At 30.9% G+C, this 21,773-nt stretch overlaps 2 protein-coding genes across 2 annotated transcripts; both read right to left on the bottom strand.

The window, feature by feature from the left end:
- Positions 1-6,064: 6,064 nt before the first annotated feature.
- Positions 6,065-8,113, bottom strand: LOC114387679 (LOB domain-containing protein 11-like). The gene is made up of 2 exons (XM_028347888.1): positions 7,813-8,113; positions 6,065-6,653 (listed from the first exon to the last, which is right to left on the bottom strand). Exons 1-2 carry the CDS (start codon positions 7,957-7,959, stop codon positions 6,282-6,284), a joined length of 519 nt encoding a protein of 172 aa, XP_028203689.1. The 5' UTR covers positions 7,960-8,113; the 3' UTR covers positions 6,065-6,281.
- Positions 8,114-14,349: 6,236 nt separating this feature from the next.
- LOC114385766 (carbamoyl-phosphate synthase large chain, chloroplastic-like) lies at positions 14,350-19,093 on the bottom strand. The gene is made up of 4 exons (XM_028345830.1): positions 17,674-19,093; positions 16,718-17,410; positions 14,828-16,396; positions 14,350-14,590 (listed from the first exon to the last, which is right to left on the bottom strand). The coding sequence occupies exons 1-3, from the start codon at positions 18,952-18,954 to the stop codon at positions 14,885-14,887; spliced, it is 3,486 nt and encodes a 1,161-aa protein (XP_028201631.1). The 5' UTR covers positions 18,955-19,093; the 3' UTR covers positions 14,350-14,590; positions 14,828-14,884.
- Positions 19,094-21,773: the final 2,680 nt, after the last annotated feature.

Genomic DNA, 21,773 nt, shown 5'->3' with positions numbered 1-21,773 from the left:
ATCTTTATGGTCTATTCTTTCTAAGAAAATGGTTGTACTTTATTTTAATTTATCACATAATAAATTATATAAAAATCAAGTTATTAATTAGATATGATTAACAAATAAATATAAAAAATTCTAATTAAGTTTAAAGATCATTTTTTTATCTAATTTTTTTAAAAAAATACACATCACGATTCATAGCATTCAAAGTCATGCTGCCAATCTTGCTAATGAAAAGATTTTATAACTAATTATTTTATTCAGATAATTTTATCAACAATTTAATTTCAAGCTTTCTAAAGAGTAATATTTTTTATAAAAATTATAATTGTAAGAGTAAATATAAGACAAGTATCTTTAAATACACTCTTTATCGATACAACATTTCAATTATGCTCATAAAAAAATGTGATAACTTTATAACATATGAGATTTTGCTTCCAATCATATAAATTTGGGCATTTATACATAAAAAAAATCTATGGTTAAATAAGAAAAATAAAAGCAAAAATATTTTTTTCATTTTCATAAATGTTAAAACATTCAAAATTTATTTTTGTATACTCAATATATTTTTTATCATCACAAAATTAAAATATATGTCATTTTTTTTTTATCACAAGCAAGGTTGAGGGACGTGTGAATTACTTCTTTACACTAGTTATATACATAATCAATATAAAAAATATCACATGTACATTAATTATATATTATCAATGTGATCTTTATTGTAGATTTATATTATTGTAGATTTGTATTAAGCAGAATATATTTTTAAGTTAAAAAATAATACATTTAAATTTTGTAAGAATAGAAAATGTATTGAAAATTTTGTAAGAAGAATTTCAAATATTTTTATATTTATAAGGATAAAATACATATTTTAGTAAAAAATAAAATTCAAATAAAATACTCAAATTTTTTTGTTTATACGGTGCGATCCCCGGATAAAAAAATAGTTATTTTTAAAGTAGATTTAAAATATCCGGATTAAACTTAATTGTTTGAATATAAAATTTAATATTTTCTAAAATTATGAAAAATACGTGAGGATTATTATTTTAAATGATAGCTAAAATGAAAAAAGAAAATAGAAATTCCACTTTTCATTCACAGTATTATACTATTATATTACTGTGAACTACTACTCTTTCATTTTGAAGTTGTGGTGCATGTTTTCTTTCATTTCTTTTATGCACTTCTCTTTCTTTCTGTTCTACCACTTTTTTCTGCAGCTATTTCTTCTCTCCATCAATCATCTATCTCTTTCGTACTTTTCTTTATCTCTGTCCACTAGCAAATATATTTTCTTGGTGAAGAGATATAAGTTTACACTTTTATTAATAATAAAAAAAAATATCAATTTATTTGTTTGTTAAACAGTATTTTCTAGATATTAATTAGGTTGAAATTAGAATACCAAGAACCTAATATCTAGTTTGAAGTTATTAATTATATGTGAAAATAGTATAATTAATATATTTTTGGAAAAATTTCTAATTTTCAAACAAATTTTTTAATTGAATTACTTGATCCAAATAAAAAGTTTGAAACACAAGAATTGCTTTATCTAAATAAAATATTTTGAAAGTAAAAGGAATTTAACTAAAGCAATTGAGTTTCCATGTTCAAATTCGATAGAATTTTAAAATCATCTATCCAAAAATTGCCTAATTGAATAAGAAAAGTTTCTTTTTTTTGGCTTTTTAAATTAGTGACAACCCTTTACCAGATAGCTGTTAATTTAAAACAGGTTTTAAAACTAAAAAAATAAAAAAAGTCAAATAATATGTTTTTTATTTTAAAATTCTTATTTTAAGTTTTAATTTTAAATGATTTTTAAGTTAGAAAAAAAGTAGACCAAACATAACATAACCTAAGACGTATATACACGACTAGTGTGACCTTGAGCCAACATTATTTATGGTGGATATTATTATAAATTTATAATAAACTAATAGATATGCATTCATGCGTGTATGACTTGTAAAAAAAGCCAGGCATACATGAAATTATCGCAAAAAAGTGGGTGGTAGATGTATAAACCCGCGGCAAAAACTAAAGGCATTGGACCATTTGCAAGAAGAATATGGATGAAAAAAAAAAAGGCTAACTGCTACGACGAGACAAGAACCAAAGAAACTAGCAGAGAAAAATGAATAAAAGACATTATCTGTTTGCCTTTTTCCTCGAGTCTTCGTTCCCACTTGGACAACCAAATCTTGGGTATGAATATCATTAAGATTGGTTTCTGGTACAAACCTAGATAATATGTTGTCATGTTGCATGCAATGTATAGAAATAGAAGTTTACCGATTTCGATTTCTTTCATTGATCGGATTCGTGTGTGAACAAAATACTTCTAGAATTTCGTCGTCTAGTCGATTTCAAACTTTGCGTTTCTAACATTCATATAGATAGGTGGACGATCATTCAGACCGAACCTAATGCCACTACTCATGTGGATTAATATGAACCCACCACAGTACATGGCTACTTGTTCTAAATTCTTCAATTCTTCGTAGTTTTTTTAACAATACTCAGCTGGAAAGAAATGGTATAGAAAGCGCCCCATATATATAAAGATAACTTAGATAACTTTGTGTTCAGTGATCTTAATACAAAATCAAATTTTGTATAAGGTAGCCATCACTATACGGTATAAACAGCTAAGTATATATACATATCAGAACATCAATGATTCTTTCCCTGCAATTTAATTAAAGCATTACTTTTTCTGATATTTTTTTTTATAGAACTATCTTCATAAATTTATATATTTGTTTCTAATATTAATCATTCAGTTAATAGAGCTTGCTGGAATACGTATATAGAGATATTAAGTTGGCAAATATATACTACTAGCTACTAGCTAGCCTACTACTATATATGGGCATCAACTAGTGGCTCTCTTATGTGTGATTAGTTGCATAGCTAGTGCAGGGTAGAAGCTATCTTTATATTTTTAGAATATGGTATGTGATTCATGTTCCAGTAGTCGAAGAAGAAACCACGCTTACTATCAATGTCTCGAAGACAATGCATGAACAGCAGTTAATCTTTGCACACATTAATAGAGTATATATTCAACATTTTAACTCTAGAATTCGAACACATTAATGATATTTTCTAACTTTCCCTCCACAGATTTTCCAGCGTCATGAAAACAAAAAGCATAAAATTGAGGAAGTAGTAAAGTTAAGGATATAACTTATTTCAGTAGGTACAATAACTTATATATGTATATGACTGAATTGAAAGAGAAGCTGTTTTATATATATGGTTTCTGGACTATTTATAATTTTATATTGGAACGTGCCTGGAATAACGCGTACTATGTTGAATTTATATAGCTATAGCTGGAATTTGAGGGTTCTACAATGGAAGACAAGATTGGACGACTAAAAAAAGATTTTGATGATATATATATATACACGAAAGAATGACAAAAATCAATAAAATATAAAAAAATGATTTCAATTTATATACAATTTGTGTAATATTTCCACAAATTAATATCTAATGAGGATTTATATATCTTATTCTCATATAATATTAATGAATAAAATAATGTGATAAAGTATTCCAAATTTTATTGGTTGTGTAAGGATATTTTTAACTATAGTGTATATAGATTAAATTCTAAAAAATACTAGTATCACATCTTTTAACAATAAAAAATATTATTATATAGCCCTAGACCATCACATGTTCTGATGTCTATCATCATAGCCAATCTTCATGTCACATGCACATAATTGAGTTTTTCAAATTATAAGAAAGAGTTGATAAAATTAAGGTATGTGTCAAGTGGAGATTGTTCAAAACCATGAGCATGTGGTGATCATATAATACATCATACACTATTTTCTTTTTTAATATATTCTTTTGAGCATATTTTTTTATTCATTAAAATTTATTAGAAATTATAAATTATTATGGATTGTGGATTAAAAAAATACATATGAATAAAAAAAAACTATTCTGGATTCCACTTTCTATTTAATTAACAGCCAAAGAAATGGTGGAAAACGTAATTTTGCATGTTTTTCAACCAAAACCCGGTCATATTCTTTCTTAATTACAGTATTTTTCTTCAAATGGAAACATCCCATGCCTCCCAATTCCATACATGCATTGACGTATACCATACTTTTTGGAATTTTATGTGTATAGTATTATCTTTATACATTATTTATTCTTCACTATCTTTATCAAGACATGACTTTTTGAAAAATAATTTTTAAGCCAACTATTCAAAATTGACTAATTAATTTATTATAATTCCTCTTCACTCGTATATAAGTAAAATATGATCTTATTCATTTAATTATATATTTTTATTTTTAATTATTATTTTTTATTTATGATAATAAATTCAAATGAAAAACATTTTAAAAATAATTTAAATTTTTATTTAAAATTAATTTTTTTTATTATATATGAGTACAAAGGAGGAAGTACTATATAAGTGGCGATTAAGATGTAACATACGCTGTGTAAAGTGTAATACACTTTGAGTCAATAAAAAGCAAATGTGTTTCCTTTCTTCACATTCTAAAAATAATGACATGTTGGTGAGAAAAAAGGAGTTATTGTCCACGATCACAAGAATGACGGACATCAATAAGTTGCCGACAGGTGACAATATCGTATGGTTGGGTTGCTTTATATATGTCTGCTCACTTGGGCAACACATGATATGATTTGAATTACAGCCTCCGAAAACGCGTTTAAGGGAGAGGGTAATTCATATGCCATCATAACCACACAGGTTTTTTGATTATAGTTCCACACCGTCACTTTCCCTGCCTCGGTGTTCATATGCTCTCTACATTAATGGTTTCTCTCGATCAAAGAGAGTCCAATTATCAAAGTATATCTAAAAGATTTTACTCATCAAGAGCACACTTAAAAAAAATTGAAAACTTAATATATTATGTATATATAAGAGTACCAAAATAAGTTAAACCAATTTGACTTTTAAAATTGAGTTTGAGTTGAACTTATTTTGTTATTGAATTGTAAATCTCAACCTAATTCAATTTGTCAACAAATCTCAACTGAATTGAATCTGAACCTAGTGGATTGCGAGTAAATTTAGGTTTGTTTGTAAAAAAAATATAAAACAGGGTTACTCATGACATGAGAACACCAAATGAATGAAAAATATATAAATTATAAAAGAATAAATATAATGTCACAATTGTAAATATGTATCCAACTAAGTTGCCTTGGAACAAATATTCTCTAGAAGCTATTATTATGAGTTAAATAAATATAGTGCAAACCAAAAAAAATTAAATTTATAATAATTCTCAAAACTTCAGTTTTAGAAAAGAATATTTAACCAAATATGAAATACCCAACAAAACATTTAAAAAAAAAATCTAAACTCGTATGTGAATCTAACCTAACCTAATCCGTTTTTGACCGGTTGAGTTAATGGGTTGTGTGGACAAGATTATGCATATGAAAAGGTTAAATCTCATAACTTAACCAGTCCATTTTAACATATTGAAAGGATTGACCAATCAACCCATTTTAACATCTCAAATTTCATACTTTACCCCTTCTAAAATTTGACGAATTCAAAGATATGAATAGTAAGTTTATTCAAATAAGAGAGTCAGTCAATTTGATGTTAAAAGAAATTGCAAATAGCTCTTTTAGTTAACATAATAATTGTCTTTATGCGTTATGACTAATTTATATTGAAACCTAATTAGCTATACATCCTTGGTTGCCGTTGTTTATGTAAAAAATAAATATAAAAAATCTTGGTTGTTGTTCGGTCTTCCATCTTGATCTTGCCTAGATTTGTGTTTTGATTGACATTATATCTACAAACGAAAATTTTGGTCCTGGTAGAACCATAACGAATCCAAAGTCACAAGGTCAAAAGTTACTTTGACAAGGAATTAAGCATATATTCATGAGAGATGAATCTTTTGAATGATTATAGTAGGTGACCAAAAAGGTGTTTTAGATTGAAAATATCAGTTCTTACAAACACACGAAAACATAACATTTCCCCTGGTTTCTTCAATATTGCAACGATATGCTTCAAAAGACCGTCTAACATTTAAATGATCCAGAATAACATTATTTTCTCCAAAATCTTCCTCATGGAGAGGGAGTTAACTTAATTAACTACATCGTGAGTTCTAGCTACCAAAGTTACTTTTATAATTTATTATTAGTTCTACAATTGATGATTAATCCTTCAACTTCTCCTTAGGAGAATGTCATGGGAACAGTACTTATGAATTGCCTTGTATAATTCTGGTTCTCCATCATGTCCAAAGAGGCTCCCACAAAGAGTTTAGGTTATTGGTGTTCTCCTCAAAGAAATTGAGATTGTTTTGATAGCCACTGCTGTGGGAAGTGCTTGAAATGAAGTTGTCCACAGATTGTTGTGGTGAATATTCCTGTGGAGTTTGTGTTTGTGCCATTTCCATGCAAATTAGAGCCACCAGATTGGCTTGTTGGAGTTGCATGTTTACAACCTCAGCTTGTGCCTTTGCTAACTGTGCTTGAAGTTCATTGACTTGCTTTTGAAGCTGGCAAATTGCACCTGCACATCCATATACTGGGTCTCTTATTCTTGCACCAGCCTCATAAACCATGCTGGCCACTGCATCAGCTCTTTGAGACTCTGGAAGTTCCTGGAAAATGAAGCAAAAAAATAATATCATTAATTAAGTACTTTAATATTTTAATGTATTTTCATTGGTCATAGTAAAAACCCATAAGAGGATATATAAAATATGTAAAGAAGAAGCAAATTCGCAAAGAGTATCTCATTGTACCAAAAAAAAACAAAATCACATAGAGTAAAACAATTAATTTGATAACTTGATCATGAAAATTAATTTTTATAAAATTATTTGCTTACGAAATATTTGTATGCGTCAACTGTGTTGTCTAATAATATTAATCGATTTCATGTTAGAATTAAGGAGGTCCACCACTAGGTTTCGTTAAAATTAGGTCGTTGAAAATGCATTTAATTGAAGCATTAATATGCTATGACCAAGAGTATGACACTGCAGACTGCATTGGTCCTGCTGGGAAAGAGTGGGGCCGATTCAATCCACCAAATAAATAGAGGGACTTCGTACCGTACTATTGTTAGTGCATTTGTGAAAATAAAAATTGGGCGAAAATATTTAAGGATGTAAAATATATAACTGACAGGTCTAAAATAAATTATATCATGTTCGAAATATGCAATTATTTCTTTTAACATACAATTTATATGGATCAAAGGCTGAGTAATAAGTCAAAGGTAAAAAATTTCCACCAATGAAAATAAAATAAGTATATGCTATTAGAGTTATTCTCTAGTTCCTGTACATTTTGTTGTCTCTGTTGAAGTTTCACGGAATCGTGTAAAATTAGGTACTCCATACATTGGAGACTAGTCTTATCATCTATTTCTCAACAATATGCATATAGAAGGATGTTGGTGAGGTCTTCTGACGGGTGGAACAGTTATTTTTACCACTCAATGATGTATCGTTTGTTACCACATCACTGTTTGTGTAATTGTGTCTGAAATCATCATTGACTCAAAAAGGAAAAATCACGTGGAAAATTTTTTTAAGTTAGAATATAAAGAATGTGATGCAGAGTGTTTGATAACATTATGCAGAAATCATGATGTCATTAAAATATATCATGTCACATATGTCATGAAAATGTGCATAATTTGGTCTCTCTAATTGCCAAGATAGGTAATTAGTCTTAAAAAATTGAGTTGAGAAAACATGAAAGTGAAATAAGTTTTGTAGGCCACCATAGGTACTGTAACTAGCTAGCTACCTGCAAGAACTTGATGATGTTGCTGGCACCGAAGACTCGGTGTGCAGTGGTAAACTTGGAAGGTTCAGTGAGAGGGAAATAAGGTGCCAAGACACATTTCTCAGCACATCTTCGCCTCAGAATCTTGCAAGCAGCACAAGGGCTCATGACAACTTGAACTTGGGGAGGGGAAGAAAGGGTATTAGAGGAGTGAGAAAATGTGGTGTTTGTGTCACTCTCCTTAATATTACTTTGTTGTTTTGTGTTTGGCTTCTAATTTGTGTAGTTTTGGGACACAAAAGAGGGACGAAGAAGGAGTGAGGTGAGTGTGGGGTTGTTTGGAAGCCAAAACTAGGGGTTTTATAATGAAAAGATGAGATAGCAAGAGGGTATGAAATTCGTTAATAACTGGCTGCGCGCTGTCTTCTTTTACCATTAGGTGTTGTGATTATGATGCTTCTTTTGGCTTATTGTATGAAAACTCTTCCCAACTTTGACAAAACCGTTTTCTATATTCTGCTTGTTCCTTCCTTCCTTCCTTCTTTTTTTTTTTTAACTTTAATTACTAATGATAATAATCACTGCAAGTTAGACCCTTCTATATGGATGCAATTTAAGTATATATTTTCCAAGGAAAAAACATTATGGCATGCCTAACTGCCTAGGCCTAGTAAAGTGGCTTTTCCTAGTGAGTAAAAGAAAAAGAAACAGGTGAGAACATGTCCTATTCACCCTCTAGCTTTTTTGTACCCTAGTCATAGTACTAGTACTACTTCTTATTCCAACCCAAAAAAGTCATGCTCCAATTAAAATGCTTAAGCACACACTAATTGCTTATTAATACTTACAAAACAAATAGGACAGATGAAACATTAAGGCATTAATTACACATCTCTTTCTAATGCCTTAATGTTAGATTTACCCTATTTATTTTACAATAACTAATATGAAAAATTATTATTATTCTTATTGTAGTAATTTGTTTTGTAACTATTAATGCCTTAATCAAACACAAACTTTGTCTAATTTTCATTATCCTTAAAGTCGTAGTAATTTGTTTGTGTTTGATTTAAGAATAACGATAATTAGTACGAAAAATGATCATACAAATCTGCATAAATTCTAAAGATTCTAAAATTTATTGTTGATAGTTTTTATTCACTCTTTACCCTGAATGCATGGTAATACAATTTCTTTGATTGGTTGTTTTTAAATTTATATCAATTTGTGATAGCAATATTTGTATTAATTAGCACTACTCTTGATTTAATATTCAACTCAATGTAGGTATAGCACCATAGAGGGATAAAGAAAAGTAAAAATATTCTCTCATTCACACAAATAATTGGTTTACTGGTCAGGTAATAAATTTTTAATGAGACAAATTGAAATAAATGATTGAAAGAAAATAAGATTGATTGAGTGGTTAAAAAAGAAAAAAAAATATAAGTTTAATCTAATATACTAACTAATAACTTGTTAATAAAAACTAATAAACTAACTATTAATATTTTTTAATAAAAAAATAGAAACGATTGAATAGAACTTAACATTTTACCTAGTTACTTTCATTGACGCATTGAATGACGAAACAGAAATGGTGTAATCACATTCTGTCAAGTGTGTGCGCACTCGCATGTGTGGGTGAGTACTACTTACGGGTGCAGTCTTTTTAAGTTCTAGACTTCTACAGTATTCTGAACTTCTGGTTAATGCAAATCAGGACAACATTAAAATGGTCCACACCATAGTTACCAAATTACTATTTTTAATTTTGCATACCGAATACTAAATGCACTTTAAGTTTGGTACGTAATAATGATGTAAGAAATACGAATTGCGTTCCCATATAAATGTATCGCATTATTGTGTAAGCATGGTCTACGCGGAACATCTTGTTGCCTTGTGCTGGGGCCAAGTTGCCAAGGTTTTTGGACGTTAACTGTTGGGAAAAACGGTTTGTTTCGAGTGAGTTATTGGGGTTGCTGCCACCAATGAGACCATGTTATCTACATATCCTTAACTAACACCTAATGACCATGCATAATATATTTATAATCTATTCACAAAGAATTGCAATATAACTAATTAAGTGTCTCTTTTGCAGAAAATTATATGTATGCATGTCTGTGTGATCTGCATGTTCGTGCCAGATCTAATAATAGGTGGGGCAAAGTTGGTGGAGCTCGTTGAACACACAGGAAAAGATAAACTTGTTATAATCGAAGTCTTTTTCCATTAACTTGCAACTTTTCAAATCATTGAATATTATCCGGTTGATGCCTATTGTTATAGAATTTCTAATGGACTTGTTAGATTAATATCCATCATTAAGTTTTAAGTATATATATATAATATTTAGATGATGATGATGATTATAAGAGATGGAAAAAATAGATTTACAAAAAAAAAAAGGAATAAACTTGAAGAGTGAGAAAAAAAAGAGAGACAAAATTAAGAGCTAATATGAAAAGGAAAAAAAAAAGAGCTAATTTAATAGGATATCATGAGAAAGCCAAGTTAGGTAGAAAAAAAGTGGCAAAAGGAGGAGAGAGGTACCCTAATTTCTTCCGTACTATCTATAAAAAAAGTCACACAATAAAAGACTCTTAATTATAAGGTTTGGTAACCCTTCTCTTCTTTGTAAAATACTTTCCTGAAAATATTATAATTTTAATGTGCACTATTCCCACAAAACACATACTATGGGGCTTAAATTTGCTTCGAACGGTAATTTAGTCACCCATTTCATATTATAAGCTTGACAATATGTTCAAGAAAATGGTTGTATTTTTCGTTTAATGATATAAACCAATAGTCCAACACAATCAAATTTAAAGAAAATACTAGATTAAATAAGTAATTAATCATTTTTAAAATGAAATGACGTAGGGTGGAAATGTCTTATCCAGTCCTAAATTATCCACTGAACTTTAATTTTTGAAAAGCAACTTTATTTCAGACATCTAATCACACTATTTTAGCTTTAATTAGTTGAAAAAGGTCATTTATGATGAATCTAGTTTTTTAAATTTTAATTGCTGCTGGTGGGACCAATACCATACATTATAAAATACTGAAAATTAGTTCTAATTACTAATATTTTTAGGATGGTATTTCTAACTTATCTCCAAGTGATCAACTTTTCCACGCGTTCGGGAAAAAAATTAAGTTGAGCTTTCAACTTTGCGGTGGAAGTAGTAGACTTTTGTAATTTGTAAAAAATTTCTTTCCCATTCGCTCTTGCTAGCCCGGTCTTATGGAGCGTGTGGACCTTGATAAAAGAAAAACATTAGCCAACTTCACTTTAGTTCAAGTCCACTATAGCCTGTGCTTTTTCGGATATTAAGTTCTATTCTATATCTGTAAGTGGTTCGGTATACTTTGTCTAATCATTAAGGATTGTATAATGTTTTAATGTAATTAAACTTGAATGTTATCAAATTCGAGAGTTTACATAAATTTGTGAGAGTTTCATGAATTCAACTCGTAGATTCGTAAAAATCCATTTTATATAAAAATAATAACAAAATATCTATGAATAATATAATAATTAAAAAATTTAACAATATAATAAAACAAAATAGTAAATCATAAATTTTACAATACTTAAATAACTAAGTCTAGTAATGCATCACTACTAGATAATACAGATGTTATAATAGTGATAGATCATTTTGATTGAGGATTTGATGTTACCAGAGAACAAGAGTTTGATGTTATTAAAACTGAGAATTTTTGTATTTAAGAATAACATGCAAAAAATAACTCAAAATGACTTATATTTTGGTCTAATTTTTTTTAACTTGCTAACTCGTTAACTCAGTGATAAACTCAAGAATTTATCGAGTTTGCTTAAAGTTTATCTGAAATCTACTAAAAAAAGTTTACTCAAAAGTTAACTCACATAGGTAAGTGAAATCATAAACTCGTAAGAATTAGCGAGTTAACTCGAGAGTTTAATAATCATACGCCCAAATACGATAGACTAATATCTTACTTGAACTTGAGTCATCCTTTGATCCACCTATCAACTACTAAAAAATAATTATAAAATTATAGGGCTCTTGTAAATTACTAGTGTCCAACCCATGAATGCACGAAATATTATTTTATATAATTCGGTATTTGGTTGCAATATGATGTAATGCTCAATCATGAAAATGGTAACTCTATCCGATTCCTTATTAATATACTGTATTTGAATAAGTAGTTGACGAGTTTGACTTGTTTTTATTTTATAACCCAAAAAAGATATATTAAATGAGATTACAGAACATCAAAAGAGTAATATTTAACATTTTTATTTTTTTATCTCTTGTTTTCTATCAAATCAAATTACATATTATATTTATACTTCTCTTTTTTTTTTCCTCTGAAGGCTTTAATTATCATAGGAATGCCTAAGCAACTTTAGCCTGTCAAAAAAACAGAATTCAGCTGCTGCTATTACCTCATCACATGTTTAGATTTACACATGTAGTATCTCTACTATATTCTTACAGTTACTAGCCTGTAATCCCTTCAAGTATTCTCAGGGATTAATTCTCGATTCATGCAAAGAAAGGCAGAAATTATTCAGATAGATATAAATTCATTTTTAAGACTTTTTAATTAATTAAATTGTGTGTTAAGAATTAAGCGGAAAATTTCAAACTGCTTGAAATTCTCAATTCTTGATGAAAGGAGGGGTACTTAGCCCGTTAGCCGGCATTCGTCATTATCACTTATCCTGCCCTGCAGGGAATATATATAGTGCTCCATAGAAATCAAACATCATCAGTTGCTCTACTGATTATAGCATTCGTTCTTGGAAATTTATGACTGCATTTATTATCATTCATCCTCTCATCCCTCTCTTTCTCTGTTAAATTAGCAGTTTGAATCTTTTCTGGCAGCTCTTAGTTTGTGGCCAAAAAGATGATGAAGAAATTAAAATCTATTATTGAAATAAATACAAATAAAAATCAGCTAATGTCCCAAGCAAGGTGAAGTGTATGAGTCCTTTTTATTTATATGTTATGTATAACTTATTTATTTCTAGCAAGTATGAGATTTTCAGTCTGATTGTTACTTCACTCTCAAGCATCAATCTCTCACGTGATATCCTTTCCAACATAATGTGAAATGATGTTGTTACACTGGTTAGTTAGAGTTAGAGACATTTATTTCAAAATTAGGTAGAAATTTACTTTAATACAATTAATTTTAAACTCTCATAGTTGAAATGTGAGTGTAAATTATTTTAATTATTAATTTCATATTCAAATTCCTTTTAAAAAAATCATATTCAAATACGTATGATGTTCAAGAAATTAATTCTTCGGTAAATCAAACAATTTTAAAGCTTATGCCTCCACCAATTCTTAGTGTTCTAGTTCTAGAAGCATTAGCTTGGGCCCATACGATTAAAGCTATAAGGACTAGCTGCTCCAAATTCCTACAAATTGCGCACTTAGACCGCTAATATTTCTAATGACTGAGAAGCTGACAAATTGCTTGTGGAAGCCACTTATATTAGCTTAGCTCATAAGCTCAATTTTTCCTATACGATTAATTAACTTTCCTGGCCCTTGAACACGTTTTCACTTTTCAGGTGTCAATTTCTCCCCTCGTTTTTCAAATGAACACATTAAATTCAATTGAGTTTGGAAGGCTCGGCTACATGAGAAGTGAGAACCAACAGTATAAAAATACTATAAAGAGAAAAAAAAATTCCATTAAATCTAGAATTTATAATATTCAAAATATTGACTTTTTTTCATTTATCCCTTATGGCCCCCTTATCTATATCTATTAGAGTTCCACCCAGTCTTGACAAAAGAAAACAAACTTGCTGAAGTTTAACGAACGTTCGAAGGTTCTTCAATTTGAAGTCCAATAACCCAGTTAGTATTCGTCCAGAAACAATGTATTCTTCAATTTCAGGAATTAGCTGAACGAACACGGGAGGTTTTAAGCTTTAATGGGTTAAAAATCTTACAAAAAAACAAACTAACATCATTTAAATATATATATGATTGTATAAATTCAGTTTTTTTTTCTTTACAGTATTTTCTAAATTGAAAATAATTTATTTTAATATCAAGGATTTATGGAATTATTTTGCATTTATACTTATTCTTGTCTACTTACTTATAGGGCTAAAAATTAAAATTTCAGCTCAAGATAATTTTATAAAATTATGGAAAAATGACTAGAAGTTTAAAATGGTTGCAGTAGCTTAACATGAGTATATATGATTGTATAGAATATATTTAGTCCCCTCACAGTGTGATACATGTAAACCAGCGTGTTGAATTATTATTTTTTTGACTAATTTTTTTAACAGCTTTATGAGAGGACAAAAATTAAAATCATTTACAAACCCATCCCCCGGAAAAGGAAAAAAAAAAAACACATTATATTTCGACGGCATGATGCTATTTTATTTTTATGATCGTTTAATTTTGAAGTTGAAGCATCATTGATAGCTGGATAATAATGGTTGTAGTATCATTCTATTTCTATCATATTAATAAAGGTTGATGAAAGTGTAAGCCATATAAATGGAATGGCTAAGCAGCAGCAGCTGCAAGTGCATGTTGTAAGATTTTAAAAATGAGTTTAATTATTAAGCAGTAGATATCCAAATACTACAAAACCGTTTACACAAAAACACAAATGCTATATATCAGGAGTCAGGACACAGACTACATGACCTTTACATATCTCATCTGGAAACTTTACAAATGAAAGCATCCCATAGCAATTCATCTGCCACTCCCAAATCTAGCAACTTGTACAATCTCACGGTAAGCTGCAATAGCCCAAGTTTAAGCACAGTCAATATACAAAACCAAAGATGTTAACAAAACGGATATAAGCCTAGTGAAGGAGAGCAATCCAAAATGATTCAAAATATGCGGCACATCCCAAATACCATCTAATAATATATCTCAAATAAAAAGATGAAAGAATGGGGTTTTGTAGGCAAAAAAGACTTGAAAGAGCATAAATTAGTAGTACCAAATACACAGAAAACACAGGTGCTTACTGGTGTCTATCGCCTTAACCAATTCAGAAAGAAAGTGGTTGTCTGCAAAAAACTTTCTCACTCATTAAATTCACCATCAATGAAGTCCTGAAGTGCGATCATTTTGATAGAGTTGGCCTTCAAGCTGTTTATAGCTTCAGCAGTTGCCAGAGCTCCATTAACTGTTGTCACGATAGGAACCTTGTAATCCAAAGCCATCCTTCTCAGGGCCAGACCATCTATCCGATCAAGTGCATCATCTGAACTGGTTACCACCATCAGCTGAATGTCCCCATTGGCAATCATGTCACCAGCATGAGGCCTCCCTTCATGCAACTTCAGCACTCGCTCCGCTGGAATTTTAGCTAAGTTAAGAACATGAGCTGTTCCACTGGTAGCAGCAATCTTGAAACCATTCTCAACAAAAGCCTTTGCTATCTTCTCAAGATGTGGCTTTGTTAAGTCATTCAAACTAAGGAACACGGTACCAGAAAGTGGTAACTTCTGGCCAGCAGCAATTTGTGCCTTAGCAAATGCAATATTATAAGAAGGGTCAATACCCATGACCTCACCAGTACTTCGCATCTCAGGACTTAAAAACACGTCACAGCCTGGGAACTTTGAAAAAGGAAGAACAGCTTCCTTGACTGACACATATTTAGGGATAACTTCTTTTGTAAACTGTAAATCATAGAGGGTCTTTCCAGACATGACAAGGGAAGCATATTTAGCCAAGGGATGGCCAATTGCTTTTGATACAAATGGAACTGTACGAGAAGCTCGAGGGTTGGCCTCTAGCAAAAATACATCCCCTGATGGAGTTATTGCATACTGACAATTCATGAGCCCACAAACATTCAATTGTTTAGCCAAGTTTACTGTCCACGACCTGATTGTCTCCAAGCAAGAAGCAGGAACAGTTCTGGTGGGAATAGAGCAGGCAGAGTCACCAGAATGTATCCCAGCCTGTTCAATGTGCTCCATTATCCCACCAATGACTACATTACCTTGTGAGTCAGCCAGTGCATCAACATCAATCTCACAGGCATCAGATAAATACTTGTCAATTAATACAGGGCGTTCTGGATCCACCTCAACAGCATTTTCAAGGTAAGTCACCAGTTTATTATCGCTATATACAATCTCCATTGCTCGACCACCCAAAACATAAGAAGGACGAACAACAACTGGGTATCCAATATCTGCTGCAATGGCAAGTGCATCAGTTTCACTCCTAGCAATTCCTCCTTTTGGGTGTTCAATCTTTAGTTCATGAAGCATCACGTTGAACCTCTCTCGGTCCTCAGCAATATCTATGGAATCAGGAGATGTTCCCCAAATGCGTACATGACCAACCCCACTAGCACATGCTGGCTTGTGTTCATCTAGGTATTGTTGTAAGGGGAGAGATAACTTCAATGGTGTTTGACCACCAAATTGTACAATGATACCATCAGGCCTTTCCAAATCAATAATGTTCAAAACATCTTCAACGGTCAAGGGTTCAAAGTATAGACGGTCACTAGTGTCATAATCTGTGGAAACTGTCTCGGGGTTTGAGTTCACCATGATTGTCTCATATCCTGCATCCTGCAAATGCAATAGACAAGGGTTACATATAGTAAGAATAGCAACTGCACAAAACTCAACATAACCATCTAGCAGGTCAAATCTTAAGGTAAGTCAGAATCAGTGCCTATTAATGCTTAATATCAGAATTGGTAAGATATCATGCAGGGACAATTTAATCACTTAAAAAATGATGATAGACAGGGGACACAAAATTTAAACTTAACACTTCATTAATGCTTAATATCAGAATTGGACAATATCATGCAGCATCAGCACCGTTTGCACCCCAGTTAAAACCTAAAATCTAGTCTAATTAATACAAAAGAGAACAAAACAAACCTGAAGAGCAAAGGATGCATGACAACAACAGTAGTCAAACTCAATCCCTTGACCAATTCTATTTGGTCCTCCACCCAAAATCAAGACCTTCTTTCTAGTAGTGGGAGCCGATTCACACTCAAAATCATAAGAAGAATACATATAAGGCGTATTAGCTTCAAATTCCGCTGCACAGGTATCTACTCGCTTATATGCTGGAGTGACACCTAGAGACAACCGCCTATTGCGAACTTCTTTCTCAGTGGATTTAGTTGCAAATGCTATCTGTTTATCACTGAACCCTCTTCTCTTCACCTCATAGAAATCAATATTTGTCAAATCAGACAAATTGTGAGACAGCAAGAAACTTTCCACATCAACCAGCTCCTTTAGCTGCGTGAGAAACCATTTGTCAATGTAACTCAGCTCAAAGATTTCATCAATCTGCATCCCTCTTTTCATTGCAGCATAGATGGCATGAATGCGCTCCGGGTTAGGAACTCGGAGGCTATACTTCAATTGCTCCAAGTCATAGTTCAACTCCTTCACTTGTGAACATCCCCATCCAGGGTATCCATACTCTAGAGAGCGTACTGCTTTTTGAAATGACTCTTGGAAGGTTCGCCCTACAGCCATCGCCTCACCAACTGATTTCATCTGTGTCGTCAATATTGGCTTAGAACCAGGAAACTTCTCAAAAGCAAACCGTGGAATCTGCACCACAAAAGCACATGAGAAAAGTAAATCCAATATTTTGCTGACAAAAAGTAGCATTGTGACAGATTTCACATAATTTGATTCATAACAAAAATCAGCAATGTTAGTTTAGTTAGTTCATCAGATTATAAACTCAATAACTTGGAATTACATAAACAGTGACTTATTACCTATACAAAATTTACAATTTAAAAGTAAAAACATCCTACCAAGTCACATTGGTATATGATGGCAATATCAGCAACAACTAAGCTCCTTACCTTAGTAACCACATAATCAATTGAGGGCTCAAAACTAGCCGGTGTCTTCTTCGTTATATCGTTTGGTATCTGATCCAAAGAATACCCCACAGACAACTTTGCCGCCATCTTTGCAATGGGAAACCCAGTAGCCTTCGACGCCAGAGCCGAAGACCTGGAAACTCTGGGGTTCATCTCGATGACCATGACCTCACCATTATCGGGATTAACCGCAAACTGCACATTAGACCCTCCACACTCCACACCAATCTCTCTAATTATAGCAATCGAATAATCCCTCAGCCTCTGGTACTCCTTATCCGTCAGAGTCTGCGCCGGTGCAACAGTAATCGAATCCCCGGTATGCACCCCCATAGGATCAATATTCTCAATAGAGCAAATGATAACAACATTGTCAGCCAAGTCCCTCATAACCTCAAGCTCATACTCCTTCCACCCCAACAGAGACTTCTCAATCAAAACCTGATTAGTCAAGCTAGCAGCAATCCCAGCCTTGCAAATTTCCAGCAAATCTTCTCTGTTATACGCAATTCCGCCGCCGGTACCCCCAAGCGTGAACGCCGGCCGCACAATTAACGGATATGCCCCGATATCATTGGCAATGCTGAGACACTCATCAAGAGTGGTGCCAATGCCGGAGGGAGGGGTCTTAATCCCGATATTCTTCATGGCCTGTTTGAAGAGTTCCCTGTCCTCAGCCTTCTTGATTGCGTCGAGCTTTGCTCCGATGAGTTCCACGCCATATTTTTCGAGGGCGCCGCTCTCGGAGAGGGCGACAGCGAGGTTGAGGGCGGTCTGGCCGCCCATGGTGGGGAGGAGCGCGTCGGGACGCTCCGATTCGAGGACGCGCTCCACGAGGTCCGGCGTCATGGGGGTGATATAGGTGCGGTCGGCGGTTTCGGGATCAGTCATGATGGTGGCGGGGTTGGAGTTGATGAGGACAACCTCGTACCCTTCCTCACGGAGGGCCTTGCACGCTTGGGTGCCGGAGTAGTCGAACTCGCACGCTTGGCCGATGACGATGGGGCCCGCACCGAGGATCAGGATCTTCTTTATGTCGGTCCGCTTGCCGAGTTTGGGGGCAGGAGGTTCGGCGACGGCGACGGCGGAGCATCGGACGCGCGCGGGGTTGAGGCGCGGGGTGGGAGGAGGACATGCACGGAGAAGGGTGGGGGGAACGGCGTGGTTTAGTGAAGGGAGGGTTTTAGAGGAACGGGAATGAGGGAGAGAAGGGAGGAGTGGGAGTTTGGGGAGCTGGGAGATGCAATAGGCCATTGCCATTGTGGGTTTAGGGTTAGTGGAGTCGAGGCGCGAACGGAATGTTGCTTGTAATAATTGGTGGTGTACTTATCAAAATCTGAAATTGATTCATGTCAAAGGAGATAATCTGAATGGAATAGGAGTAGGATGGAACAAGAGTTTCTGAATGGAGAGTATGCTAGTTGTAGATAATTATTAGGTTATAGATAATTGATTATTTGGATAAATAATTATTTTTGTCATTTAATATATAATTGATTAACATTTTTAAAAGATGTAAATATAAAATTTAATCTCGAAGGTGTAAAAATTACAATAAATATATTTTACCGTTAACTTTTATCTGTCACTTGTTAATAAAATAGTTTATATCACTAAGATATCATTTCTTGACATAATTTTTTGTTTGACGAAAAATATCTATTTTTTATTAAAAGAAAATATCTATAATTTGTTTTGAACCTAAATGTCAATCAATTCTTATAAAACACAATTTTCTATTTATTTTAAGAAGTAAATTTCTATCTATTTATCTTCTTATAAAAAGTGTTTTTAAAAAAAACAAAATAAAAAAACTGATAATATGTTACCATAATTTTAATATGAAAAATATATAACTGTAAAAAAATAATCATATATTAATATTATTAATATAAGATGTACATTTTAGAATTTTTTATAATAAAATGTATCTAAATAATAAATAATATTAGAGTTTAATTGTTTTCTTGTTCTTATTATCGATAAGTTTGTTTAAATTTAATATATTTATCTAAATTAATTTTGTTTAAAAACATAATTTCCTCTTTATTTTAAGAATTATTCCGATGTTTTCTTCCTTTTTTCAGTTTTTACATTTAATAATAAATTTTTAAAAATTCTCATTTTGTTCTTAATTAAGTGTTATGTCAATAATATAGAATGTCTTAAAAGAGATGTTAAAAGAGACTAAAAAATTGTAAAGATTTTGGTAATATTTTTTTAAACTGATAAAATTGTCATGTCATATATTTTCTTATTGATTGATTTTTAAAAAAATTAAGATTAATTTAAAATTTTGATTAAATATAAAGTTAAATGATTGTTACGCTTAAGAAAAATATTTTGTATTAGGGTTCATAATTTTAAACTAATCAAAGTAACCTATGCATACAGATGGATGACTCTATTATTTTTTTTGTTTAAAATACTAAAAAAATTTATTAATAAAAGGACTTGAATCGTCTTCATTTCTACTACAAAGGTCAAAGTCATTATTATATTATTAATTCAATCACAGTTTCTTCAAGTAATAATAAGAATAATAAATCAGGAAAAAAAGATAGAGAAAAAAAAAATTGAGCACTACCCTCGTTTCCCATTTTATGTTTTCTTAACACAACACCTAGTTTGTCTCCCAAGCGGCACCCCAACCAAAGCTTATTTGAAATTAAAAGTAATTTTTACTAAGATTTCATATAATAATGAGACAAAATAATTGAAAAATAAAACCCAGATAATAAAATCCAAAAATCAACATTTGGATATTTAGCTTAATTGAGCTAATGGATTTGTATAGCACTAATTTGTTTATCTTAGACCAAACCAAGAAACTTTAAATCTTTACTACTGAAATATAATAATTACAAAACATTTAAAAAATAATTATATTTTTAATTACAAAACACACAAAAAAAATAAAGGCAAAAATGTATTTTCGATGGACTATAAGGTTGAGATGTCATACACAAATTCTAAGAGCATAGGAGAAACATGGTGTAAAAAAAATAATCCTATGTTAATATTATTAATATAAGATATACATTTTTGACTTTTCAATGATAAAATGTATGGAAATAATAAATAATATTATAGTTTAATTGTTTTTTTCTTATTATCGATAAATTTTTTTAAATTTAATGTATTGATCTAAACTACTTTTGTTTAAAAACATAATTTTCTATTTATTTTAAGAAGTAAATTTTATCTTCTTATAAAAAGTGTTTTTTTTTTGTTAAAAACAAAATAAAAACACTGATGATAATATATGTTACCATAATTTTAATATAAAAAATATTGTTGTGCAAACAGAATTTATTACTGAAATATAGTAATTACAAAACATAAAAAAATTAGGACAAAAGTATATTTTAGATGGACTATAAGGTTGAGATGTCATATACAAATTTTAAAAGCAAAGAAGATAGGGTGTAAAAAAACAATCTTATATTAATATTATCAATATAAAATATACATTTTAGACTTTTCGACAATAAAATATATATAAATAATAAATACTATCATAATTTAATTGTTTTTTTTCTTCTTATTATCATTCAATTTGTTTAAATTTTTTGTATTGTTCTAAATTATTTTTGTTTTAAAAAAAATTCTATTTATTTTAAGAAGTAAATTTTATCTTCTTATAAAAATTGTTTTTTTTTTGTTAAAAAAAATAAAAACACTGATAATATATGTTACCAAAATTTTAATATAAAAAATATTACTGTACAAAAAGAATCATATATTAATAATATTAATATAGGAGGTATATTTTGGACTTTTCAATAATAAAATGTATATAAATAATAAATAATACTATAGTTTAATTATTTTTTTCTTCTTATTATTGATCAATATATTTAAATTTAATATATTTATCTAAATTACTTCTGTTTAAAAACACAATTTCCTATTTATTTTAAGAAGTAAATTTTATCTTCTTATAAAAAGTGGCTTTTATTAAAAAAAAAAACAAAATAAAAACACTGATAATATATGTTTTCATAATTTTAATATAAAAAATATTATAATTTATTTATTAATAAGGAAAAATGATTTGAACTGGAAAATGTATCACA

This window comes from Glycine soja, chromosome 15 (genome assembly GCF_004193775.1).
Source record: "Glycine soja cultivar W05 chromosome 15, ASM419377v2, whole genome shotgun sequence".
NCBI classification, from domain to species: domain Eukaryota; kingdom Viridiplantae; phylum Streptophyta; class Magnoliopsida; order Fabales; family Fabaceae; genus Glycine; species Glycine soja.
Note: the sequence above shows the minus strand (reverse complement) of the source record. Positions and strands in the feature narration are given on the sequence as shown.